Source organism: Pteropus medius, unplaced genomic scaffold (assembly GCF_902729225.1).
Source record: "Pteropus medius unplaced genomic scaffold, Ma_sr-lr_union100, whole genome shotgun sequence".
NCBI classification, from domain to species: domain Eukaryota; kingdom Metazoa; phylum Chordata; class Mammalia; order Chiroptera; family Pteropodidae; genus Pteropus; species Pteropus medius.
Window position 1 is genome coordinate 2,410,929 of NW_024342473.1, and position 27,527 is coordinate 2,438,455.

General features: G+C 40.7%; 1 protein-coding gene across 4 annotated transcripts in view; it reads right to left on the reverse strand.

Annotated features, from left to right (window-relative positions):
• The window catches only part of NCEH1 (neutral cholesterol ester hydrolase 1), a 59,345-nt gene that overhangs the window by 11,979 nt on the left and 19,839 nt on the right, over positions 1 to 27,527 (reverse strand). The window contains exons 1-4 of one of the 4 annotated variants that reach the window (XM_039865050.1): positions 23,510 to 23,524; positions 22,554 to 22,589; positions 13,356 to 13,584; positions 11,163 to 11,232 (exon numbers count right to left, since the gene is read on the reverse strand). In XM_039865050.1, the coding sequence (XP_039720984.1) occupies positions 11,163 to 11,206 (44 nt within the window). In that variant the 5' untranslated portion in view covers positions 11,207 to 11,232; positions 13,356 to 13,584; positions 22,554 to 22,589; positions 23,510 to 23,524. Of the gene's footprint in view, positions 1 to 11,162; positions 11,233 to 13,355; positions 13,585 to 22,553; positions 22,590 to 23,509; positions 23,525 to 27,527 lie in introns of those variants that run through there. The other 3 variants (XM_039865048.1, XM_039865047.1, XM_039865049.1) reach the window with 3 other exon arrangements.

Below are 27,527 nucleotides of genomic sequence, written 5' to 3' on the forward strand. Positions count from 1 at the left end.
GAACTCTTGCTTGGAGCAAGCATATTTACAGAAGCAGAACAGAGAGCTAGTTAGCATTTTGAATTATATTTTTCTTCATTTCATTTTCCTCTTCATTTCCCCCTTCTGATGCCTGTCTAAATTCTTTATAGGGCATCACTTTTTTGATCTCCCTCTTGATCTCCCTGGATCAGAGACCAATCATTCTACTGCATAAGGATTTTAGCTGCATTTTTCTCTCCATTTTAGTCTCTATAAGGGAGGTAATCGATTGATCAACTAGAGGCAGCAGGCAAGGCAGAAATAGGATCCGAGGAGGAGGAACACTGTTCCAACTAAGGTCTTAAGACCTCTGAAAGTTGAGAATTACAAAATGGTCCATTGATTTTGGTCTACCTGAATCTGTTTACAAAAATGAGGTGCCAGGTACCAAATCCGTGCTAGTAAATTTTTCGATAATGTTCTTCTTCTTATCATAAGACATGAAGTTTGCAGAAGATAAATCGCAGTGACTGCTGCCTATCCTCATATTTGCTCTTATTAGAATTTTAGGTCTGCCTCAAGATACCATTTTTTTTTTTCTACATCTCCCTCCTGCACTCTCAAAACTTCATGACTTTAGACTTCCTCTAAAGAAGAAATCCATGAACTTTAATATGCCTCACATTACATAGTTAGGCCAAACAATTTATATGCGAAACTAAATTCTGACAAGTATGTACCTGAATTAAGAAGCTTTCAATTACATTTTAAAAGATCATCTGAAAATTTTCATTTCAATTTACAGACTACTCAATAAATCAGACCATTATGAAGTTAGTCATTAAGCTGCATTACAATTTAGTTAAAACTCTAGAAGTTATCAATTTTATTGAGTAGACGAATTAAGAATTGCTCTTACATTTTTCCTAGACGAAAATTTATATCTGATTGGGATTTTTACTCTAGTCTGGGCCAGCATGGGTCCATCTGTCCATCCTCCCCTGTAGACCCTCAAGGCTACTCTTGTTTAGGAGTAGGGGTGGGGTCATTTGGGTTGTAACATACATAAAGTTGATTATTTCCTGGATCACATGCTGAATATTGAGTTTGCTTATAGGTACAAGTCCCTTTCTCAGTTCCATGGCATTCATAGTAGCTATAGAAAAGTTAAGTAGTGGAAATCCTTTTACCTCCTCTGGTGACATGGATACACAGCTCACAGTCCTTTGCCTTAATTTCCCTCCCTCCCAGTGTCCAATTATTAGGAGTCTCACAATGAAATTCCTCAGGCTTTGGCCATGCATGGACTAGTCAGCTTCCGGTTTACGGCTGCAGCAGGGCACGTTGTCTTTCTCAGGTTCAGCTTACGAGGGTTAGTGGGATCCAGCTGTGCCATCCATGAAGGAGTTTCTGCAGGAGGCAGCGGTAGATCCTCAAGCTTCTGCCATGCATAGACTGACCAGCTTCTGGCAGTGGCCAGAGCAGGGCCGACGATCTCAGGTGGATTTTTGCTGCCTCCGAAACATGATTTGGAGCGGCCGATCAAGAAGAGGCTCTGCATCCCAGGTCTCCTGTTTTTCTGGAGATGCCGCTTTCTTTACTTGGGTATGGTAGATCCATGGGGTAATACCAGCAATTTAATAGTAGTGGGAGTTGCTAATATAACAACATGAGGGCCCGTCTAGCTTGGCTGGAATAGCTCCTTCTTCCAATCTTTAACCTATACGTCATCTCTTAGCTGAGGAGGGGGTGGACCTAATTACCTAAAAGGACAGGGGCTCTTTCTAAAGTTTCCTGAGCGATGTGGCGGAGGATCTTCCCTAAGGCCTGAAGGTGTTGGGACATTTCTAGGTCAGCTACTAATTTAGGGTCTCCTTTTAACTTCCTTATCACTGGGAAGATTTCCTGTATTGGATTTTGAAAAGGCAGCAAATTAATCTAAGGTAATTTAGGTTTCCCGACAAAGCTTAACCAGTGTGGTTCCAAGGGTCCAGTTCGTGCATTCAGCTTTCCCTAAACTCTGTGGCCTGTAAGCCGTGTGGAGTTTCCATCTGTTTCCTAGAGCTTTAGGCAAGGTCTGGACTATCTCAGACACTAAGGGAGGTCCACTGTTTGATCCTATAGAGAGGGGTAGTCCATATCTTGGAACAATTTCCCTCAATAAGGCCCTGGCTACTTCTCTTGCTCATTCAGTGCACGTAGGAAAGCCTTCAACCTGTCTGGAAAAGGTGCAGAACAACACAAGCAAATATCATGGCCCCTGCAGTGAATGACTGCCATCTTTGAAGGCTTCCAGACTGCCTCTAGCAGTTGGAGGATTTCTCCTTTGTTCTCGATTTCTTTTCCTCTTGCTGCCAGCAACCGCCTCCCCCCGCCCCCCCTCCCCCACCGCTTTAGAAATGGCCTCATGTATGTGCAAGGTAGTAGAGACATACCTTGAGTTAGTGTAGATATTGACCCATTTCCCTTCAACCTGTCGTAGTGTCTGGATGAGGGTCCATAGCTCAGCCCGCTGTGATGACCAGCCCTGTGGCAGGGCCTCAGCTCAGATTACCTCGTCGGCAGTTGTTACTGTGCAGCTGGTTTTGCGTTGTCCTTCATGGATGAAGTTGCTCCCATCTGTGAACAATACTCAGATGCAAAGCAGCCCCTGATAATGAGTTATTCTGGCATTGGTCAGCCATTTATGTTCTTGTTTATTCATTAATGCAGTTACAGCATGGGAGACTTTTACATTTAAAGCTGAGGCCTTATATAGTGGCTTGGAAATCTCAGAGAAATCTGATATTTAAATTCAACAGAATTCAGCTGCCCCTAGGAACTCACGGACTCCTTTCTTGATGCTTGGCTATGGTATTGAGTGTCCACTGTAAAAGTCATTGATTGGCACCCCCCCTACTTTTATTGTGGCCATAGGCTGCTGGGGGTCGAGGATCAGGAGCCCGACTGTTCCTAATCTGATTGTTCCTCAGCCTGGCCGTTGAGCTCTTGGATGACTGGCTCAGGCTGGTATCTTCCTTTACGAGGTGGATTGAAATTCTTTTGGCTTTTCAGGTATTCTTCTATGATGAGGGCATTCATTTTTCCAATGGCCGGTTTCTTTGCAGTAGGTGCACTGGTCGCAGCAAAGTGGGGGTCTCCTTCTGGTTTCTCTTTCTTCCATGAAGGAGCCGCAGTCTGTTGTTCTGGACCTGGGTTCCCCAATGCAGCTGTTAACAGGGACACCTTGTGCTTCATTCTTTTGTGCCTCCTGTTTGCGGTTCTCAAACACCTTGTTTGCGACCCCTAATAGTTAGGTTTGTTCATCTCAGCAAAGCCTTCTAAGTTTTGAAGCTTGCGACAGATGTCAGTGAAGGATTGAGCCACAAATGTCGTGTTGACCATGAGCTGGTTCTCTTATGCTTTGGGGTCAAAAGGGATATATACCCGGAATGCCTCACATAGTCTCTCATAGAACTCTGTGGGCGACTCCTCTGGCCTCTGGCCTGTCTCTGCTGTTCTTATCAAGCTTGTAGTTTTCCTAGTCCCAGCCTTTTCTCTAGCGGTGTTGCCTGCTGGTCGAGGTCACTGGTTCTCGCCCTATGGTGGCTTTGCATTTTTATCGAAGACTGCCCATCTCCATCTTCAAAGGTATTTTTGACTTTCAGCAAACTTGCCGGCTGCAATGTTAGTTGCTCATGAATCTTTTCTCTTGCTGCTCTTTCAGCAATAAAATCCGAACAGTAAACCTCTATCTGTGCCCTAAGGACTGTTATGGCTTCTTTGTTCTTCAACTGCTTTCAGTATAATGGCTAATTTAGACTTTTCGGCATCTTTTCTAGGAAAATCATAGAGAGTCTGTACATATTCCGATGAGCTTGGATACCTGGGCACGGGTTCTATCAGGGTGGTAGTGTTCAGGTAGTGAGTCTTATAAAACTCCAGCAAGGCTGGCAAGTGGCCAAATTCCTGGTCTCGGATCTTAAAACAATGGTTGGGCAGTGAGTTGATGATGTAGTGAGAGACCCATGAATTCTCGTACACAGACAGTACATAGTCCCTGGGATAGGTGGAGGAGTCGTAGACTAGAAACACGCTGTGGAGCTGGCCTTGGAGCTTGGCCTGTGCCTCCTGGCAAGACATCGGCCCCATATACCAGGTGGAGTGATCTGAGGAGTTGAACTTGAACCTGGCGGAGGACATGGTACCGGGCCAGAGCTCTGGGGTGCATTGGGGCGGCGAAGGTACTGATGGTAAGGGCCTGTCTGGCAATTGTGAGTAAAGTAGCTGCGCAGGGACTGACAGAGCCACTGAGATATACGGCAGTAGGAAGACAGGTTCTTCCTTGGGGTTCCCTTGGTGGATTAATTTCACTGACACTTTCTTGTTCTTTTCTTGAGTCAGTTGGGCCACAGACACCTCATTCTGTCCACACCTATTTGCGCTGAACTGGACCCAAGGGAGCACTATAGTAGTGATCTGCAGCCATGTGTCTACATATGGCCACTGGTCTGGATATCCAGGGGTCCCTGTCACTACCTGGTCTACTGCCCTCACTGTGTGGAGATCTAGAGTCCCTTCCGAAGGCCAACCTACCCCGAAAGTGGGCCATTCAAGCTCACAAAGAGTAGGAAGCTTTCCTGGAATCAGCTTGACTCCATAATTCTCTGAAAAACTTCCTTAAAATTCTCCAACACACAATCTAAGACAGGTGGCTTAGCGGAACTTCCCTTCATATTTGCAGGGAGCTTCCTTTGAAAATTGGACACAGAGGCCATTGTTAGTATATTCTCTGAAGTTCCAGAAACCTGGTTAAGGCAGCATAAAACACTGAAATTATTTTGATGACGTACAGAATCCTTATTTTCTACTCAGAAAACCTTTTCATAACAGTAGTGGCAGACTAATAATCTATAAAATATTAGAACACAATTCCCACTTTACATCAGTTTACTTTTGACATTTAAATTTTCAATCTTGTTTAGCTTAGTTACGTAAAATTTTCTCCTCAGAATCTCTTCACAAACTTTCTCCCACACTTTCCTCTCACAAAATTTCCTTCGCAAACCTTCTACTACTTCCACAAACCTTCTTTCACACTTTCTTTACTCCTCCAGTTTGCCTCTTTTCACTCGTTCAGAAATAACCAACCCTGAGGCAAATACCTTTCCTTCAATTTCCTTCAAAATACGTCTCCAGACCTTATTCTCTCTATTACACCAAAAACACTTTCTCTTCTTTCCTTTTGCTTCCAACCCTTCCTTTCCTTCTACATAGATCAGAGATACCTCCTGTGCCTCCCATGACAGACAACAATCACGTCACACGAAGGAGTAGGGGTAGGGTCAGGGAAAGTTTGGAGGGAACACCACTCGCTTCACGGGGCTCCAGCCACTCCCCTCGCGGGGATTTCAGGCACCTCTTAGCATTGGTGGGTTAGTATAAACCCCTGACCTGGATCACTGGAGTAGAATCCTCACAGAGATCCAGTGAGACCACCGTAAGCCGTATGAGGATTGCCACGGAACCGCGGATTGGGGCTTAACTCTCACTTCGTAGCAAGGCCACATCTCAATCATTCAGCACTCATTCTCTTTCGTATAACCTCCCACCATTCCTTAACAATGTGCTCTGGAGAGCAAGCAGCCGCTCCCCCTAACTTGTGGCGGGGGCTTGGTTGCCCTCTGGAGGGTGATGGAGCTCTCTCCTTTTCTTAGTGTTGACCACATAGTCCCACCCTGCAACGGTGACACAAAGACAAACAAGGGTGGGTTCCCCCTCCACAGAAGAGACCATTCAGATGCTCATCTGGCTGTGTCCTGAGGAGCTAGGTGATGCTTAGCTGTAGCAGACTCAGCTTTGTGACTTACGATCAGACACTAATCTGATGCCGCCTTGGACTGTATGCCATTCGCCACAGAAACTGCAGAATGAGCCCACATGAACTCCATAGCCTTTAGGGGACTTTAAGGGTGCTCAGTCGTGGAGCTACAAACTCGTACCTGACCCATCAAACTGGTCAAGATGCTCATTCACTCACTAATTTACGCATCAGGTTAAAACATTTCCCTTCTCCACCAGTATATGCAACAAGTTTTACCCTTGGCTAGTAGGGGCCTGCCTTAACCTGACGCCTCCCCCACTGAGGAGATTTTGGTCTCCTGCCCCCGCTTAAGAAACCCTTGGGTCTTCCCCCACTAGGAAGACCCGAACTACTGTCTTCTTACTGAAGACTTGACAGATGTTCTTACTCCTCTTCCACCCAACAGGCGGGACCTACATGAGGGCTCATCCTGGGATCCTACCTTGATACCTTTTCCTCCTATTCCTCTTCTAGCAGCCGTTTCTGGTGAGCTGGTCCTTCCCTCCTATGAGTCCAGTTGGGTGGCTCAGCCTTCTCATGAGTCTGGGCGCCGATTTGAAAGAGATCGCAAAATACTCGGGAGGCGCACCTCCTCAGTCGTCTGGGTTCCCCTCCACCTCAGTCAGGACAAGCCACCAGTCCAGCGGCTCAAGGGGCTGGCATGGTTGGAATCTCGCTGGGGCCTCCAAAAATGTTGAGGAAAAAGCTCCAAAATCAGACCAGCGAAAAACCAGGCAGTAACTTGGAGAGAAGGAGAACTCAGGTTTATTATGCATGGTCCCAGAGGAGTTAGTGCTTTGAAGATCTAGGCCCCGAGCTCAGTTGCAATATTCTTTATATACAAGATTTTTACACAAGCTGATTGGTCAGTTTGAATTCCGACTGTTACAAACGGCAAGAGTTGCTATGGTTGTAAGTAGTAACATTGATGGAAGGGCGGGAGTTGTTATGGGTTACCGTTGGTTACAAATTGTTACAGGAAGCAGGAGCTGCTAAGGTACAAAGTGCTACAAGAGGCAGGAGCTTCTAGGGGTACAAACAGTTACATTCGTTTCTTAGGTCAAGCAAAGTGCAAGCGAGCTCTGCAAGTGAGCTCTTGAATGGAGCAAGTATATTTACAGAAGCAGAACAGAGAGCTGGTTAGCATTTTGAATTATATTTTTCTTCATTTTCCTCTTCACTTGTACTCATCTAATTTCATGAATGAGAACAACAGAGGCATAGGCAGCACACTGCTAATAACTTTCTTAGCAGTGAACCAAAGTGAGTGCTACAGCTTTTCTGTCTACATTAGCAACATTCTCCTTTACAGCTCTATATTTTAAGTTCTCTTTGCATACTGCCACCTGACATTTGATGGAATGGGAATGAATGTCCATCCACATAAAATGGAGAGTTTAGGAGTATAGTAAAGATTTAATTAAACGTAAAATACAACTTGCAACAGTTTTTCACACCCAAGAAAGCAACATAAATGCTTTCTAGAACTTAATAGAATTTATTGAATTAAATAGAATTTGTTAAATAGAATTTGATAACTCAACATGCCTACTTTGTTGTTATCTTGCTTTTCATCTTTTAAAAAAAGAAATTAAGTCTTTTCCCTATGTTTTATGGTTCTAGTATTGTGTCTTATTATGTAAACTAAAGGTAAAAAGGTCTGCTGTTATAGCTATTCTGCACTGAACTTTATGAAAATAAGTTCATGAATATAAAATAGGACCTTCCTAGATTATATAAGTGCGTATACATCCATGTATCTTAGGTATTACAGGATAAACTTTTCCATTTAGTTAACAAATACTTATTGTACAATGAATATGTAAAATAGCATAATGTAGAAGCTCCTGAGTAGAAAGCATGGCCTATTTTTTTTTTTTTTTTGCCTTAAGGCCTTTACCTATACCTCAGTTGTTGTTCTGTCCCCAGAACCTTGAGCCAGTACCAGTAACATGAACCGAGGAGTTCCAACTCCTGTTGCTTGCTCCATGTGAGGTGATTCCATCATCAAGGCTGTCCCCAACCCTTGCCTACCTGCTTCCTCAGATTATAACCTTTCCCAAGACCATGCCCCATAAGCAGAGCTATGGCACTGCTACCCAACTGCTGTGGGACTCGAGGATAAGGAGCCACTGTCTCCAGGTAGCCTCCCTGCTAGGAGAAGGCGAAATTCCAGACCATGGGTCCAGCATTTCCCCGAGGACTCTCTGGATCATCCACCCTTCTTTCCTTAGTTATCATCAGAAGTGTAAATCCTTCCATCTATCTTCTCTCATGTTTTATTCCCTTAATGGTCTCTGCCCTCTCCCCTTCCTCCAAAGCCATCTCATTACACCACCTCAGATCTCCATGACCAACTCACTTAGTCTAACCAGGTTCTTCTTATCCTTAGGAGCTCGACTCAAATATCACTTTCTTTAAGACACCTTTTCTGACCCTCCAAACTAGGGAAGATGTTACCTATTAGATGCCTCTATTACTACTTACCTTTCTACTTCACATAACTTATCACACTTAACGTGACTTGTTTGAGGCTTATTTTCTCACCTAGATTGTAAACTCCATGAGAGTAGAAATTATGTCTATTTTACCTTGTTATGTCACCAGAATTTAACATAGTAACTGGCACATAATAGCAATTCAACAGATATTTACAGAATAAAAGGAAGAGGAAAGAGATGTGCAGTGAGAAGAAACAGGTTCCCAAGTTAGACCTCTGAACATACTTTTCAAGAGAAATATGATCATATGATGTTGGCTATGTCTCAACTAGAGCACAGGTTATGTGGCTCTTGGTGGCCTGGCTGGCCTGTATCCTAAGTATCTTAGCTCATTATTCCTCCAAAGAAAAGTGCTGTGAGTTCCAAACACATGTTGACAAATAAATTTGTAAGTTGGACCTTTCAGCCTATGGACTTAGAGCACTAATACTCCAGACTCACACAGGAGGGTGAGGCCTGTGTGGAGAATACTCATGGTGCTGAGTAAAGCAAGCCCAACTTCCCTCCCTTCCTCGGGCCCCTGAGGGGCTGCAACTACATAGGAAACCACCTCAGATACTTCTGGGTATCTGAAGCCCTTTTATCTCAATTGTTCAAACTGATTCTTGTGACACTTCTCTAAAATCATTAACCAAACTCAAAGTATATTTACCTAGCATACATGTCCTAAGCCTTGTACTGGGTGATAGGGAACCAGGGAAAGAAAACATGATTTGTGTTGCCACTAGCTCACATTCTAGATACACAGGAAGGATTCCTAACCTCATTTTGCACATGCAGTTCAGTGACTTGCCTGAGGTCACACAGTCATGAGCAAGGGTACTTGCTTGCTGCTGTGATGACTCCCAGTTGATAAACTGCTAAATGCTATGTTGTATAGATTAGGCAAAATGGAAAGTTAAGATTAAAGCAGTTCCTTCTGTTTTAATTCTTTTTAAAAATCTTAAAAACACCTCATCCGTGCTTGAGTGTTTTATGATAAATCAAAGAATATCTGTTTTACGCGAGACAGATGCTGAAGGATGAAGAAGGTCACGTAGGAAGAGCTTGGGCATGTTTCCAGTTGCTTACATTGAAGCCCTGGAGGCCTGTGCGGAGAATACCCATCGTGCCAAGTAAAGCAAGCCCAACTTCTGTTCTTTCTTTGGGCCTTTAAGGAGCTGCAGATACACAGGAAACCACTAAAAGGGCCCTGCGGCTGGATCCCCAAGCCGTGGGGCCTTGCTCCATAATGGGGCTCAGCTGCTTACACAGCCCCTGTTTTCCTCTGACCAGCTGCCCAGGCCAAATGGCAGAATCATTTCTTGAATATTATTACATTATGGAACTTCTCTAAGGGCCCTTGAGTGATCTGGAAGGCCTTGCTGAGAGGGCTGGGAGCTGCCCAAAGCTGTCTGCAGCCAAGTCCACTGAGGCAGCAGCCACAAAACACTCTGTATGACTCAAAGGCTTCTGTTAACAGGGTCACAGCTGCCCAAATGACTCAGGAGACCAGCCCTTCCAAGGGACTATGGAAGAAAGGATTCTCATAGGTCTCAGATCTGGGTTGAGGGCAAGGAAGAAATGAGCCATGAATGAGAGAGCAGCTAGCAGAGAGAGGCAGAAGGAAAGGGAGAGCTGGAAAGCTCAGGGCATGGAAAGTGGTTAATATTGCTATAACCTTGTCATCCAGCATTATCAGCTTCCTTCAACACTGGCTTGATACTGGGTCAAAAAAGTATGAGGGCCTCGGGAATGATTTGGCCTGCCTCAGTTCCCACTTCATCTATGTGACCAGCTAGCTATGTGACTTCATGTAGGTTACTTAACTTCTTGGGCCTCAATTTTCTCATCTATGAGGAAAATATTAAAATATGTATCTTGAATGATTTATATGAGAATTAAGCAAGACTTTTTATTCATTCATTTCACAAATATTTATCGAATACTATCTACCAGAAATACTATCTGCCCACTATCTGCCAGAAATGTTTCCAGGCGCCATAATCAGCAATCAATGAAAGAGACAAAAATCCCTAAAATCTCTGTCTTCATGAAACTTACATTGTCTATTTCAACTCAGTACAATAAATACATAATAATTTAACTATATGGTCTGTCAGACATTGATGACAGTTTTGGAGAAAAATAAAGCAGATGAAAAGTGGTTGCAATTTTAAATAGCCGTGTCAAGGAAAGCCTTGCCGAAAGGATGATATTTGAACAAAGATATGAAGGAGAGACAATGTATGCAATAGCACTTGCCCAATGCCTGTCACAAAATAAGTACCATATTTTTTGTATTATTACTATCACCACAATTGTTATAAGTATTAATGACATTCTTCTTAGTTTCCCAGAAAGATGGCTTAAATATAGAACTGGTAGAAATGACTCAAAACATCAGTATTAACACTATTAATAATAAGAATAATAAATAACTACATTGACTAAGATTTTTTTAAACATATTTCTATTTACAAGGTATGAGTTACAGAATCTGACTCCAGGAGAATAAGTTTCCCGACTCTTGGTAATAGGAGAGATTCTCTTAAAATGCTGATTGGGTCTAAGATTTTTTTTTTTTTTTAATAAAAGCAGTAATCAGACTTACATGCTATAGATAACTGACTGTATATTTCTCTCGATTTCAGTTAATTCCTTTTCCAGAACTTTCCAAAACTAAAATAAAAAGAAAAGCTAGTTGAAGAAATTCTAAGTTGTAGCAGAAATCATTTTGTGTAACCTTGGGAAAATCACCTCACTTCTCTGGACCTTTGTTTTATATTTAATTTTATGACTTGTAAAATAAGGTAACTATATGGTTATCTAAGATTTATTGTTAAAATTTTTTTCTATGACTATTATTAATTACTTACTCAACAGAGACAATGACAGCATTCAATTCCTCAGCCATTTCCATACACAATTCATCATAATATTTGATTTCTAAAAGAAACAAAGGAGCAATCACTATTAAACAAGTTATTCAATACTGTCCATTCTTAAATTCTGCTAATTTTGGATTGCTTTTATACTTGGACATAAGTTATTAATAATAAAAATAATAAGAAGCAAATGTCTCAATAGAGTTACATGTGCAAATGCAGAATTTAAATCAAGCTTCTGATAAAATGCAATTACTACAAAACAGAAAATCCATATTAGGTTACCGTTTAACCTAACAGTTATTTCATAATGGACTACACGAAATGTACCAAATTAATTCTGATTTTGTAGCTCTTCAAATGTATGCGTTTTCAAAGACCACAGCAAATAAGCAGTTTCCTCCTTAGAACCATAAAATTTTTCTCTTTTAATACCCTTATTTGCTGTAGTTCAGGAAAGGCACCAATTTGAAGAATATGGTATTTTGTTTAAACCAACACATAACAAACTTTAAAGAAGTCTCAGCATTTCTTAGAAAGTGGATGCATGAACAGGACAAACAAACAGACTCATGGACATGGACAATAGACTAGTGGTTACCAGAAGGTAAGAAGTGGGAGAGGGGGAGAGCGAAGGTAGACAGTAAAGGGGGTCAAATATGTGCTGACAGAAAGAAATCTAACTATGGGAGGTGAACACACAGTGTAAATATACATGTCTTACTGTTAAAGTATACAGCTGAAACTTACTGGATTTCATTAACCAATGTCACCACAAATAAAAAAAAAAAAGAAAAAAAAGAAAAGAGGATCCAAAGGTTTGCAGTGGCAGAAGCAATTTTAATATGTAAAAAATTAATCCCTTAGCTGTTCTTTCAGTAAATTAAGAGCAGACTGTGTCAACAGAAAGCCAAATATTACCTTATTCATAAGCTTTCCAAAGCAGTCTTAGAACCAGAAGTTTAATAAGTACATAACCATCTACATACTTCTCTCAGCCTGAGATCTTCCTCTGGCAAGAGTGATGAGTCAAAATTATGTGGAAAAGGCCAGGTTGACTCATATTTATACCATTCCCCAAACTTATACCTCTTGGTCTCCAGTGTAATGTCTCACCTGGCAAGTGTCCAATGGTACCAACTTATTCTTGTCTAGGGCAGATACTCTATCTTATTCATTTTTACATCCCCATCACCTAGCACAGAGTAGGGTAGCCAAAGGTCCAGGTTTGCACACAACCGTTTAAGTGTTTGTGCTGGGTACCCCAGGAAACCTCTCAGTTCTAAGCAAACCTGCATCGTCAGTAAACATCTGTTGAACACATGAACAAGTCAGTGAATAAAAGAATAAATGATGAATATGGAGTTAAATGAAATGAGATTACCAGAAAAAGCAATTCTTTTTGGCCTTAGCCTCATTAACAAAATAATATGTTATTAAAAAAAAATAGAAAAAGTTGTTACTGCCTTTTCACTTAGGGGATAACAAAGCACTGGGATGAAGATTAGGATGTAGCTCCATGATAACTGCAGGAAGAAATAAGTCCCTTACTTCCTCGGTATGCTTTCTGCCGGGATGCTGTACTCGGCTGCTTGCCATTCTGAACTTGTTTTGCTCATGAAACTAATCCAGCACTAAAGATAATATTCTAGAACTTTGTAAGATTGTTTCTTTTATATTTTCATCTTTGGATTTATAGGCAGATGAAATGTTAATGAGTTAACATGTATATTCAGAAATATTTGTTCTATCTCATAGAAAGATATCTTTAAAACACAAGTTGGCAAAAGAGCTACTGATAATTATCTTGTCTTCTGGCCTAATGAAACTCCACCTTGTTTTGGTGCAGAAAGCTATTGTTCGCACTTCACAATAAGTTAGTCTACGATTCAGGTAACAGGAAATATTTTCTAAACAGTCTGCCTTAATTAATAAACAACTTGGCAAAAACCTTTATGTAGGGTATGAACATATAATTAATCATTCAAACCAGGACACTTTTGAGTATGAAAATGGGACACTACTAATAATTTCCCTGAAACAATAAGGGAAACTGGGACTGTCTAGAGGAAGCAACTCAAATGTCGCCCCTTTCTTTACCCAAGAAAGTCAAACTCAATCACAGACACATCCCTCCCGGGACCAACCGCAACCCCAAACAACCTGAAGGTGACCAGGACATACTTGCGCTTCCCAAGGCCCAGCCTCCTCCATGGATATAAACAACACTGCGTTTCAGTGGCTCTTCTGGCTTTGGAGGGCCTTCAAACACTCTGACTTCCACACCGTCAAAGTCAGTGTCAGTCACCTTCACCTGAGCAGAGGACCATGCGCTTTTCTTGCCAACAGAGATGATGATAAAATTCAGTGTGAGTAGATGATGGCTCAGGCCCAGGTAGTGTATCAGGTTACTCTGCAGGGTGAGAGAGGGAATAAAGAGAGCATGTGTGAACTCCGTCATCACCAGAGCCACACTCACCAGCTCTTGCTATTTTAATTCTTACGAGCAATTGCTATGACACCTGAGGACTCACTGGCCACTTTTAATACAATAACAATTGTATTCACCTTTTGCTTTTTGAGCTTACAAGATATTTGCATGCATTGGATCTCCTTTGATCTTCAGATCAGCTCTGATTGGGAAATGAGACAGGTATCATCAGTCTCATCTTATCAAGAAGGCCTGGAAATTAAACTAACTTGCCATTTTCTGAATAAGTGGCAGATCTGGGACTGAAACTTAGAACGTGCAAATTCCAGGGTTCAGTCATTTTTGTTTGTTTTCTTAGATCAGCACATCATAGTTCTAATAACATATGAGGAGTGTAGAAAGAATACTTTATTTAAATGCAAATAAAAAGAGAGGAAAGTTTCATATTTACTGTATTTTTAAAGTATTTTTAAGCTCAAGTATTTAAGTGTATCTGGTTGTTTTGAGAGTAGGAAAAAGGAATAAATGTGAGTGAGAAAGAGCAGAGTTAACTGTGGCCCCAGCATTTAGAAGCAGACTAACTCAGACATAGCTAGGAGCTTTTTAAAAATGTGCAAAGAATACACAGCCTGCTATCCCTTCCCCCTCTGAACCCTGAGAGCATTGAGCTCTGCATTAAGTCTTCGTAGAAAGTTATTTGGTTGGAGGAGGAGCATAGAAAGAAGAAACCCAAGTCATCCACTCAGCGAAGACCCTAAGGAGTGTATTCTCTTCTTTTCACCGCTTATACAAACTCTTCCTGTTAAATATGCTCGTAAAAATGACCTCCCTGCAAAAGTTAACAGCCATGTTCCAAAGCTGGAGATTTGGAAGCCATCTGGAAATCAGTGACTAGTCCAACTAGAGAGGCCTAGAAGTGTCATGAGTGGAAACTTTTTGGCACAGATGCGTGAATTTAGATATTGTATCTCCCAGTGGCTCTCAAACCTCAGGAAGGCGAACAGTTGGAGAGTAACAGTGCCCTTCTGCAGAATGTGAAACAGAACACTGATTATCAGTGAGCTATTTAATGCCATCATAAGATCAGGGAAACAATGTTACTAGCAGAAAGCAGGACTACTTTAGTCTGCAGTACACTATACTACAGCTTGACAGCACAGGGTGCATGTGCCACGCTGGAATGCTTTGAAGAGGATACAGATGTCCTGTTATACAGATCCCCTTAGTCCCTGGGCAGCCAGGTTCCTCAGCCACTTACCCCAGTGTCTCATATAAATAGTACTATTGTATACATATACCCTGCCATGAAAAGAGTTGGAAAGCACCGAATTAAGCCATTAGCCAGTGTTCGTGAAAAACAAACAAACAAAAGGCAAAAATACCTAGAACAGTACCTGGCACACACTAAACCTTATATGAGTTGGTTATTGTTATTATTACACCTCTGATCCAAAAGATCATTGCACGAGGAAATGTGAGTCCAGGGACAGATAGTCCAATGTTTCTAGCAAAGCTGAGAGAACCATTTTTTTCCCATTATGTGCATCTGTTATTAGGACTGCACTCATTACCAAGTTCTAAAATTATTACATGTTAAACAGATATCAAATAATTATCTCTAAAAAGTTCATTTGTATGCTTATGGCAAAGGGGGCAGAGGAGGCTGGAGAAAAGCCAGAGTACACTTATACCCCAAACATATAAACAACTTAGCACATGGTCAACTTTCAACGTGAACCAACTACAATAAATACTTAAGAGTGTCCATTGTAACTCACTACATGCTTCATTTCCCCTATTCGAAAGTTTGTTTTCGTGGTCAGTAGTTCTCTGTTTTTCCCAGTGATGGTCACTTCATCCTGTCAAAGATTTTTTTAATTCTCTCCAAACCTGTTCTGATCCTGCTCTAATTCTGCGTATTATAGGAAACAAAATTTTTTCATGGAATATTTACCTGCATGGAAATTAATGGTCATACTTTTAAAATATCATAAAGTTTGCATGTATTTTTAAATGCAGATTTAATTTCTTTATTGCCATGTAAATTATATGACTTGCACTGAGATCGTTGTACAAATCACCTGAGATTCACCAATGCAGAAAGAACTCTTGTTCTACAGAAAAACCTCAATATTTGTGGCAGTAAACTACCAAAGGTCATATAACTGCAATTCAGCAGATATTAATTAGTCGCCTACTATATACAAAGACTCTGCTACATGTTAGAAGAATAAGAATTCAAAAGTGGGTAAAAGATGGACCAAGAACTTAACAAGGTAAGAATTTAAGTCTTGTCCGATTCCCTGCATTTCCCCAAATCTCCATCCCTCCTTAAGCTTTCGCAGTTCTCTATACTTTCTCTGAGACTTTAACTTTTAAGTGAAATCCTCTGATTTTAGAGCATTGATTCAGATTATTATTAGTTTTTTAAGTTGCAGATCAGACCAAACATGTCTGCGGCCAAATCTAGACTAAGGGCCACCAGCTGTCAACTTCCGTGTAGAGGATGATGCATTCTGACTGAAGGTGCAGCTGGAAAGCTGCTGGCAGATTAAATGCTCTTAAGTGTAGACCTTAGCTGTCAATGGTAAACACCATAAAGATTTTGGGACACTTTTTTTGTATGAGACTATACTTTAGGAAGAATTATGCAGCCACAGTGTATATAATTGATTGGCAAGGACAACAGCTCTAAGAATTTTGCAATTGCCTGCAGGAGAGAAAATGGAGGTCTGGCCCAGGAGAACATGGATGAGGGAACATATCAGAAAGGTCACTAAGACAGAGTCAATGAGTCTTGGCGACTGCTCACAGAGTGGAGGGACTTGGATCAGTTAGGCAGGCTGGTGGGACACAGAGAAAAAATTCAAAGATACTGGAGGGTCTTTACTTGAGACATGAGAGACAGAGAACATAGGCAGAACAGTCAGGGAACAGAAGATAAGTTCCATTTTAGAATTATTCCATATGAAGCCAATGGAACATCTAGGTAGGTGGGTCCTAAAGGCAGATCACAAATACAGGGTCAGAGATTCAAGGTCAGGCCTGGAGCTCAAAGGTAACTGATAACTCAAACAACAGTAAAACTCAGGAGAGGTAGTGAAGAGACAAACGCAGAGTGTCAAGGAAACAGACCATGGAGGAAACATTCTTTAACAGGCTAGAAAGAAGAATCTAGAGGAAGAAATATACAGAGTGGCCAAAGGAAAGCTAAGAGTGAATCATGGTGCAAAAGTCAAATTTTAAAGAATTTTTTTAAAAGCTGACAATTTGGAAAATTTAAGGAAGTTTAGAACTGAAAAATGACCATTAGCATAACTAGGTTGTCAACACCAGTAGCCAAAAGAAGTTTTAGGTGCACTGTGGAGGCGTAATCCAATTGTTTCACTAGCCTCATCATTGTCTTTGCAATGTGCAAGATAGCCCAGCTCTGCATTTTGACCACTGCTCCCTTAGGAGATATAGTGGCTATGTCAACTTTTTGACTATGTCAAGATTTTCCCATGCCTCCCATTCCAACCTGCTGAGAATTCATTTCCATGTTTATGTTTGCTCAGGGCAAGTGGTAAAAGTGTTAGTTCAGGCTAAGTGATACTTAGGAGTTATAGCATCACTTCAATCTTTTTCTATCAATGCGAAAAAGCCTAGGTATGAATCTCATTTCTGCTACTTACTGGTTGTATGTCTTAGTTAATGTTCTCAAGTATTAATTTCCTCCGCTGTGAAATGAAAATAATAGTACCTAACCTATAATGTTGTTTCTGAAGATTAAATGAGTTAACATATGAAAAGCACTTAGAACAGTGCCTGGCACATATTAAACACCATATAACTGTTTATCATATGATCCCTAACTAATAATTCATATTATAAAAAGTGTTACTTAAGTTTTTATCCCACAGAAGAAACTTGACAATATTTATGTCTAGTAAGTTAATTAAGACTAACTACAGTATTTAAGTAACATTTACTTAATTTATTAAAATTTACAAATTAAATGTTCAGAACAACTTGACTTGGTTTTGGCCAGCAGCAACTTTTGAGCTAACTTGTAATTTATGTTTAACTGCAGTACATCCTCTAGTGAGTCTGAGATACTATAAAGTTCTTCAAAAACGCTAGGTGATTTTTTTTTTAGTTCTCTTAGTAATAAATATACATCATTTAGAACTTGCAGAAGAAGAATGTTACAAACATCAAAAGATTAGCATCAGAATCTTAAAGAAATTACAGGTGACTTGGAAAGGCAAATTATATTTGTAGGCTCATTTCAGAGATTGGAGGGGAGGAAGGGTGTAAAGAGTTGGCCAAGAAGCTACTAGAATGGCCATCCTTAAGATAAAAAAGATCTGGAGGCAAGGCCGAGTTACTCTTCCAGAAAAAAAAAAAAAAAAAAAAAAAGAAGCCCTAATTGTCCTACAAATGTGAAAGACAGGGTAGTTGTGACACAGATGTAATCTTTCGTGGGCTAATTCCCATTCAACCTCATTCTTGGACATAAAATAGAGCTAATGTGACATCTCTCCAAATGTTACCCAATTCAGCCAGTTGGCCAATGCACCACCTCTGAGAGGACAGACAAGAGACTGGACTCCCTGCTACTGGAGGAAAGCCACCTGGGAAGCTGCAAAGGCAATGTGAGGTCACAGCATCAGAGCCTAGTCCTGCCTCCTACCAACTCTGTGCTTTATACAAAGTTATTACATAATTCGGAGCCTCTGTTTATCTCCGTCTTAACAAAAACTAATCTTATCTCCTTCTCTTGAGTTCTTGTGAAATTTTTATTAAAACATCTGACATCTAGCTGTAATAGCCCGCTGAAATATGAAAGGGTTAAAGAATAATTAAAACCTGAAACTGGACAAAGGAAGTCTATAACTTAGGCCTAGTTTCTGGAACCCCTAACCACATTCTGTTAATCATGAAACTTGTAACAATGAGCTCATACGCTAACTGCCAATTTTAGCCTGTGTAACCCTGCTTGCTTGCGTGGCATGAAAAATAATCAATTGTATATAAGCTGAAAATTACTGTTTGGCCATCGCCCATGGGAACACTGGCTATTGTCCATGGGAACATAGGCAATCACCCATAGGAACATAACATTCTAACACAAGCTTTCTGCTTCTGTACTTCCCGCTTGCACACCTGACCAGTGGGTTGACAGGTAGTGAATAGCAGAAAGATGGACCTTTGTGTTTAAGACAGAATGAGGAATAGGATTTGGGGCTTAAAAACCTTGTATCTTGGCATTTCGAGGCTGCTCCTTTGCAAGGACAGCCGCCGGCTAATAAACTGTCTCCTGGTTAAGAGCACTCAAGTTGGGTCTGGTTATTCTGGACACAACACTAGCAAGCACTGTAGAATAAAGGTATATTTACTTTATTTAATCCTATAGTTCTTAAAGCTGACAGCATATTAGTGTCACTTGGAAGCTTTTAAAAAATGCCAATGCCTGAGTACTATTCCACACCTATTAAATAATCATCTCTGAGAGTGTGAACTAAGGTCTGGGTATTTTATTTTCAGCTCAGCTGTGATTTCAATACACAGCAAAGTTGAGAATTCCTAAGTAAATCAAGTCAACTAATGCATTCAACCACCATTTATTAAGTACCCATTTGGTCATGACTTGTCTAAGCATTGGGGATACAAAGGTGAACGTTTAAAGCAGAATGACTTATTTTTGAGAAGCATACAAATATGGTGTGGGGGATGGGAGAATGTCTCCCCAGAATGTGCCACCTGGCATGCAGATTATCTCAAGCTTAAAACAATTAAAGCATAAGAAATCCAAGAAGAGTTTGTTTACCTTCGTATTACCTGCCTAAGAGATTCAGATAGAAAAACCCACTTCAGGAAAGGAAACTTAACATATTCACCTTAGCACATATGAATTAAGTGTGGCAGACATGGAGGATCTAAGCAAAATCTGTTCTCTTAAGAGTCCCCTTTGCGTCCATTTTGGGGTGGCTCTGTAAGAAATTGTTTACCAAATGTTTGCTCTTTCTCATCTATCTGTGGATTGCCTACCTCTTCCTTCTTAGTCCAAAATGACATTTATACCCCATTTTGCCTGTGTTTGGAATTTTTATGCTTCTGGGAATTCCCCATGCAAACGGATTAAAATTTTATTTTCTCCTGTTAATCTGCCGTATGTCATTTGAATTATCCGACCAGCCAGAAGAACTAAAGAAGTAAGGGGAACGTTTCACAGGCCCTAAAAGTGGGACTACCCTAGATATAATAGATAATTATGAAATGATGTAGAAACTTCAAAAACAGAGATATGTATCTTAAAGTACAAAGATGTGTGATCCAGCCTAGGAGAGAAGAGGCAGAAGCTATCTGAAGAGGCCTCCTGGAGACGGTATCAGCTGAGTTGAACTGTGTTTTAATGAATGGCCAGTAGGCTGGAGAAGGAGGAAAGAGCAGGGAAAGGCACACAGACGTTTGTGTTGTGTGGCAGGTGTTTCACACTTTGGTCTTCTGCCCACCACCCACATTTTGCTTTGCAAGTGTTCAGCGTCACTCCCCAGTAAGAATGGGAGAGCATAAAAGTCGTCTTTCCTTGTCCCACACAGATTACAAAGATGAAAACATCCCTTCACTTGCTAGGGGCTGGATCTCTAATCTAACCCAATTCAAAGAAAAGACGGGGCCGTCTGAGCGCCGTTTCAGAAGGTTTTCAGCAATATGGTAAATTTCACCAGAGAGGGTAGGTAAGTCAGTTTGCCCAGAGAAAAGCAGGAATTGTAAAGCTGAATAAAATAAAAAATAAAACTTTGGGAACGCCATTGTTCAAAGAGACAGTGGGCAGGAGAGGAAGAACCAGTCATTAACAGACCCTCCACACCACCCCCCACAGAAAGAGGAATAATAAATTATCACCATGGCAAGAGGAACGAGAAACTGGAGAAGTTAAGCGGGAAGAGAGTTTCAAGAAAGAGGAAGTTGTTGCTTAAAGGTCTGCCAAGGCCAAGTGGGTCATGGGATCATAGCATTATTGGTGAATCTCGTAAATACAGTTTAGTCAGGAGATATCTGGCTGGAAGCCGGACTGTAATAGGTTGAAAAATGAGTGGGAGTGAAGAAATAGAGATAGTGAATGAGAGGATTACTTTCACTTTGCGGAGATAAAGAAGGCAGCAGGACAAATAGGCTAGGGGAAAAAGTAAAGAAAAACTTTCTTTCTTTTTTTTTTTTTTGAGACTAGAGCATGCTTGTAGGAAAAGAGCCTGCAAACAGGAGAGACAAAGGTTACAGAGAAGAGAAATGACAAGTGAATTGAGACTCTGGAGGAAGAAGGAAGTAGGTTCTGGAAAACAGACGAAAGGGCTGCTCTTGGGTGACTGGGTTAGTTTATAGGAGGTAGGGAGGAAAGCTGAGAGGAAATGCCCTTCAATAAAACTTGATTTCTTTACCCTGAAGAAGACAGTGATTTTCAAACACTGTCCTCTTCGAAGGCAACCCATTACAATTTGGCTTCTGACCAGATTTCTCCGACTAAACTGTCCTTAGGAGGTTCACCAGTGCCCCACCACCCCACTGCCAGCACCGAGGACCAATCTGGCCTTGTTGTAGGCATTTAACAACAATTTGCTCTTTATTGAAACTCTCTTCCCCCTTAACTTCTCCAATCTCTTGTTTCTCTTGCCATTCTACTAATGCCCCCCCGGTTTTGGGGGGAGGGAGGGGTATTTTATTGATTGTTTCTTCCTCTTCTCCCCACTGGCCCTTTAAATGATGGCATTTCCCAAGGTTCCATTTTCTATTTTATTCAATTGTACAAGCCCTGCTTTCCCCGAGTAAGCCAATATACTGCTATGGCACAATGCCAATAAACAAGAAAATCTTACTGTCAGCCTATTAAATTGAATGGCTATGAACTCTGTCCATATGCTGATGACTTCCTAATCTCTATCTCCAGTCCCCGATCTGTCTTTCTTAAGCATCAATGTGCATATTTCCAACCATCTCCAGGGTCTAGTTTAAAAGCTCTTTAAAATTAACGTGTTCTCCCCTCCCTTCCCCACTCCAAACTCAGCAACTTACTCTTGTAAATTCTTTATTAATGATCTGACCATAATTCTAGCTTTCAAGCTGGAAACCTTGATACAGGTTTCTGAAGGCAGAATTTGATACAGGTTTCTGAAGGCAGAACATTCCTATGAAAGCTTTCATAAGCTGAAATGGCATAAAGTGGAGAAGCAATTACTATTAACTTATATGGAAACATTTTTGAGTGTTCCCAGACCCCCAAAACAACCTATCAAATCATACCGAATGCACTTAAGTACATCCAGTTTTAGGCAAGGCGGAACACCCTTATGAGCTCTCTTAGGCTTTTCCGATCCTTTAGAACACATCTTGCCCACGGATGCACAAAATAAATTGAGATAAAGCACAGAAGCTGACAGACACAGTTCAAAGCTATGGTGGCTTGATGCTGAGTGTAGCTCTCGGGGAAGGAGCTGGAGGTGCCATTCTTGCTGCTCCAGGTGAGTGCTACCTCTGGAAAGACCTGCTGCAAAACAAATGCTGAATGCTATTTTTGCTTTTTGCCTTTTTTTGTTGTTGTTGTTAAAGCAACATTCTCTTTGAATTTCTTTTGGTTAGTGAAAACAGGTACTGACATGAGTCTTTTGTGAAAGCAAAGTGGCATAAAGCAAACTTTTGAAAAACAATTGACATCTCTATTTGCTTCAGCTCCTTCATTCCCTCACATGATATCCAATCAATCATCAATTCTTGTCAATTCCATCTGCTAGCATTTTCTGAATCTGGTTCTACCCCCAGTCTCCACCCCAACTCACACTGCTGTCTTGATTATATGCTCATTATTTCCTGTATTTGCTTACTAACTTGAATTTCACACAACACTTTCTTTCTCTATAACCTGATGCACACTGCTTATCAGGGTTCTTACCCTAAAAGGCTGATCACATTACCTGGCTGCTTAAAAGCTTCCACTGACTTCCAGTTTCCTAAAGGAAAAAAAAAAAAAAATCTGAACTCGACATTCTGGTCTGATCCCATTCTACATTCCAACCTCATTTCTCACCATCTCACCCCTTGTACTTTCCAGTTCTCTAGAGTCAAGTGTACCCAAGCATAACTTGATCTTTTTTTTCTGTCCCTGCTGTTCTGTTTGGCAATAGGCTTCAGTGGTGTGCTGGAATTAGCTCTTGCCGGGTCACAAAAACTAACTAAATTTACAAGTCAGTTGATATCAGGTCAGTAGCTTAAAACTGTCCCTGACGGGAGTATTTACATCATGGGAAATCAGCAATAGCTACAAATCAGGGTTTCTCCATCCACTGTCTCTGAGATATCCTCCGCCTCCATCTCACCCTCCTCTTTCCCTACCATCCCGAACATAGCATACTATTTTAGGGTGTGGATGATGAAGGCAATTGGCCAAGGTTCAATTCTGGCTCTGACACTTACTAGTTGGGTGATTCTAGGAAAATCACCAAACCTCTCTCTGCTTGAGTTTCTTCACTTGTAAAATTGGAGTGGTCATAATACATACTTAATCGTGCTTTTTTAAAAAGGATATTGGCATAGAACTTAGTATAAAAGAGCCCATAAGGCTCTTATTATTTGTTAATGTCAGGCCTTCATAGCTTTTCAGTCTGTCATATAATGAAGTCTCCCTACCTTAGCTTAGCTGTAGTAACACAAAGTGAATCTCCCATTAGCTCGGAGCCAGCTGCATGGTCCTGAAGTGAGATATAATAGGGGCTTCAGGGCAGCAGAGCCCTTTAAGTGATATAAACCCCATCATCAAGCTTCCTCAGAAGAAAAGGTTGTAAATAATCATTTTTCATTATCCTGTCATGAATATCTTTGACCAAGGTCAGAAAGGGTAAAGGAAATATGATAGAGAGGAAAGAACACATACCTTTGATAGAGACCAGAGTCGAGTCCTGGCTCTGTCATGTGTTAGTTACATGACCTGGGCACGCTTCCTAAGGTCTCTGGGCCCCACTTTCCCAGATAAAGAAGGGAAAAGAGTGCGCGTGAGGAGTAAATCCAAATCGCTTCTTGTTGTCCCCTCTCTCCAAAAGCCTTGAATGTGCAGGGACCTTTCTCAGGCCATTGGTGGGTCCCTATCTGGTTAGGTACCTTTCCTATTCTTGTCCTTCCTCCCTTATTTATTTTACTCAACATTATTTTTGTAAAATAAAACTTTGTCCCACACTCTGAGAGTAGGCATGGACCAAAAGAGTTCTGTGTGGGGCACAAGTATACTCTCTCCATATAGCAAGGCACTGGAGGGAATTATTAAGCCAACCTATAAAGCACAAATATAATTATGTAACAGTAGGGTATTCTGATGAGATCGCTTTATTACAGAATTTCAAATTGTTTAGTCCTATATTTAAGCATTTCAATACAAGCCTCAAAGCAACCTTGAGGAGAACCTCGCTACACCCAGTAACAAGGTAACCTAGAACAGAGAGAGGAAAGAGCTCGCAGAGGGGTCCAACACCCCGCCTCTAAAGCCTTCAGTTTGTTCTCTCACCCCCAGGGCTGCAATGCAATGTGGGGGAGCACCAAAAGGATAACCTTGTCTCCTTCCAGTTTCTAAACCTTTGTGATTGTTTTTTTACCATCGCCTAGAAGACAAATAGTTTCTGTATGGCCAAGGTGCTGCTTACTTCCAAAAGCCTCCTATATATTCTGTCAAGATATGTAAAGAATAACAGCTCAAACGTACTGACATATGCTCTGTGTTGGTCACCTTTCTCAGTGTAGAGGTGTCTCAGACCAAGGGTAGACCAGTGAATTGCCCAAGGCCACAGAGGTAGGAAGTGGTAGGCTGGATCTGAACCGAAGCATTCTGGTTCTAGAATGCTTAACCATCACCCTCTACTGTCACTCATGAAACGATTTATTCTAAAACCTATGTCATTAAAGTGGAAGATTTAACATGTTTACACAAAAAGAAACTGAGGCCTGGAAAAAATACATGACTCGCCCAAGGACAGCAGCTGCAGCACAGCAGTTCCATATAGCCTTGACCACTGTCCTCCAACTCTTCCTTACTGGCACATGTCTCTCTCAAACCTTCTCGGATAACACTTCTTTCTTGGTCTTGTTCCTGTCTCATTCTCCTTTCGTCCATACACGTGTACATGACAGCTGAAATGAGACTTTAAGAAATATTTGAGTCCTTATTTTACTCACATTTCTATTACTAATAATAGCAATAACTAGATTGTGAGCTTCTTGGGACAAAGTCTGAGTCTTGAGGACCAATTTTTTTTCTAGTGTCCCATGTACAGCTAGCTGCTCATGAACAAATGTCTTTCATGAGGCTCCTGAAGCTGCTAAAAGCCTCCCTTGATTGCCAGGACAAGTAGCATTTGTTTTCATTTGAGTGTTCCAAATAGCAGCTGACTAAAGGCAGCACAAAAGAATTAAACTTCTAAACAAAATCTTCCAAGCTTCCTTCTGTTATATGGCAATTTGGAGCTTGCCCACTCATGCCCTCTGCCTGACTTCACGGTTGTGCTATACAGGATACTACAGAATTTAGGTTAATCTTCTGCTTTATGTAAAGTGCAGGAAGCAGCAAATTAGATGTGACTTTTGAGAAATGGTTTCTTCAATGGCATGAAAACCCAAAAGACGCAGGCAAATGATTTTTATCGGTATCTACAGATGTCTGAAGAGCCAGATTCAGATGATGATTATAACAAATTAAGACCTCTTTGTGTATGTTCAGAATGTGATTATAATAAATTAAGGCATACTATATAAAATACATAATAAATTTTAATAATTGTAATGATTACTCTTTTCTACAATGCTTTATAGTTTATAGTTTATGACCGTTTGAACTTTTACTTGTTTGAATTGAAATAGGAAGAGCAGATATTGCACTTTTAGGCTCATTTGAAGTTTAAAGAAGTTAACTACCTTGTCCAGGATCATCAAGCTCCAAGTGACAAGGAGAAAGCCAGCACCCAGCTGACTGCCCCATTGTTCCGAATGTTATTACTCAGAGTTCAGAAGAAAATCACTAACCAAACCATTATTTAAAGTTTAGCCTCTCCCATTACACAGCTTTTGAGCACTTACGAATAAAAGATTTAAAATCAGGGTGGGGAAGGGAAAGAGGTCATGAAATGTATCCCAAACTCTACCCTGCCAGCAGCATATTTGCCAGCAGATCTGCTAGGCTGGTTAGCAGGACAGGTTGCCTATGTAAACTGGTTACGAAGAAAACTAGCAAATACAAACTGGCAAAAAAACTGGCAAGTACAAAAGCTAGAGAGGATTTACAGCAACTAGAATTTCTACAGCCAGAAGTTTCAGTCACTCCTTGGCCTGAGGCACTAGAAGAGATGATGGCTGGCAAGTCCCAGAGGCTTAGGAGTGCAGTCCCAGCCGTTGTAGAATCTGGAGTCCCCAACAAGAGAGGTTTTAAATCTACCTCAGGACATTGAAACAATTTATTCCTTGCAAACGTTTAGTCAAGATCTACAGCTACAACAATCTAATATGTTTAATGTCTACCGTGTTAAGTTTAAATCAAAATATCTAAACAACGGAAGAGATACCTCTGTTGCCCTCCTGAGGTGAATTCATAGGGTTAGGTATCCATGCCATCACAAGGAAAAAGGGCCATGTCTACTTTTCATCCACTAGTTCACCAAATATTTCAGTGTTTACAGAGTACCAGACATCAAAACTGGTACGGAGCAAAGGGAAATACAAAGATGCGCTTCATCCTTAAGAAGTTGACAGTGTATAAGGCAGGTATCTACACTGTGGATGAAAAAAGGCTTCCATGGAAAGTAATCTCACAGGGTGATCTGATCATAAATTCCTAACTAGGAAGGTCATGGTGAGTAGTCATGCCCCAGACATATAATTTCTTTAGTAAAAGGCTTATCTTTGCCTTAAGCAGGCCCTGTCCATTATTTCTGTGCATCTAGGTTAACACACCTTTGAAAAAAACATCAGGTTAATAATCTTGTTAACTATCTGGTAACCAATCTCACCTTGCTTTTTCTCCACATTCATGTAATCTTCCTTATGTTCCCTCCTTACATTTCAAATGCGTAAAAAGAAACTGCAAAATTGTTACTCCTCAGAGCATGAGATCTTGTAGAATAGAATAGTTTCTATTCTACACAGCAGAAGTTCATAAGTTTATTTGGCTCAAATAAACTTATAAAAATTCTCTACAGGTTTGCTTGCTGGGAAGTTGGGATAGACCACTGCCCTGAGAGAAATAAGGTTGGTGCTGTATTTTAAAGGTTAAAATATTCTTAATCTGATGACTCAGAACCTGGTCTCTATGATATTGTATAAGAACATCTATTCCTTGTCTCCACCAACACCCCTACTCCCACCCCCAGCCACAACCTCTACCCACAGGACAAAACTCAGGGAAATAAAGGTCTGGTCTCACTAAAAGAGATAGATCCTAACTGAAGAGACAAATGGAGTTTGGCACAATAAATAGGTTAGTAAATTATTGCTTTTTAAAATTCATCTGTTTTTAAGAGAATCTTATTGAGAACTAGTTCTTTGATCTCTTACCTCTATTATTACAATTACACAATTAAATAAGTTGGCCAGTCCAAGGTTACTCAAAGGGCCTAACTCTGTGAAATGCTGAGTCCTTGGCCCTCAAAAAGCTGCAGAAGCAAAAGGCATCCAAATTGGAAAGGAAGAGGTAAAACTGTCACTATTTGCAGATGACATGATACTGTATATAGAAGACCCTAAAGAATCGAAAAATTGATAGGATTACTAAAAGAATTCAGTAAAATAGCAGGATATAAAAATACAGAAATCTGTCACGTTCCTGTACAATAATATCGAACAATCCAAAGAAGAAATTAAGAAAAAAATCTCACTTACAAATGCATTAAAAAGAATAAAATACCTAGAAATAGATT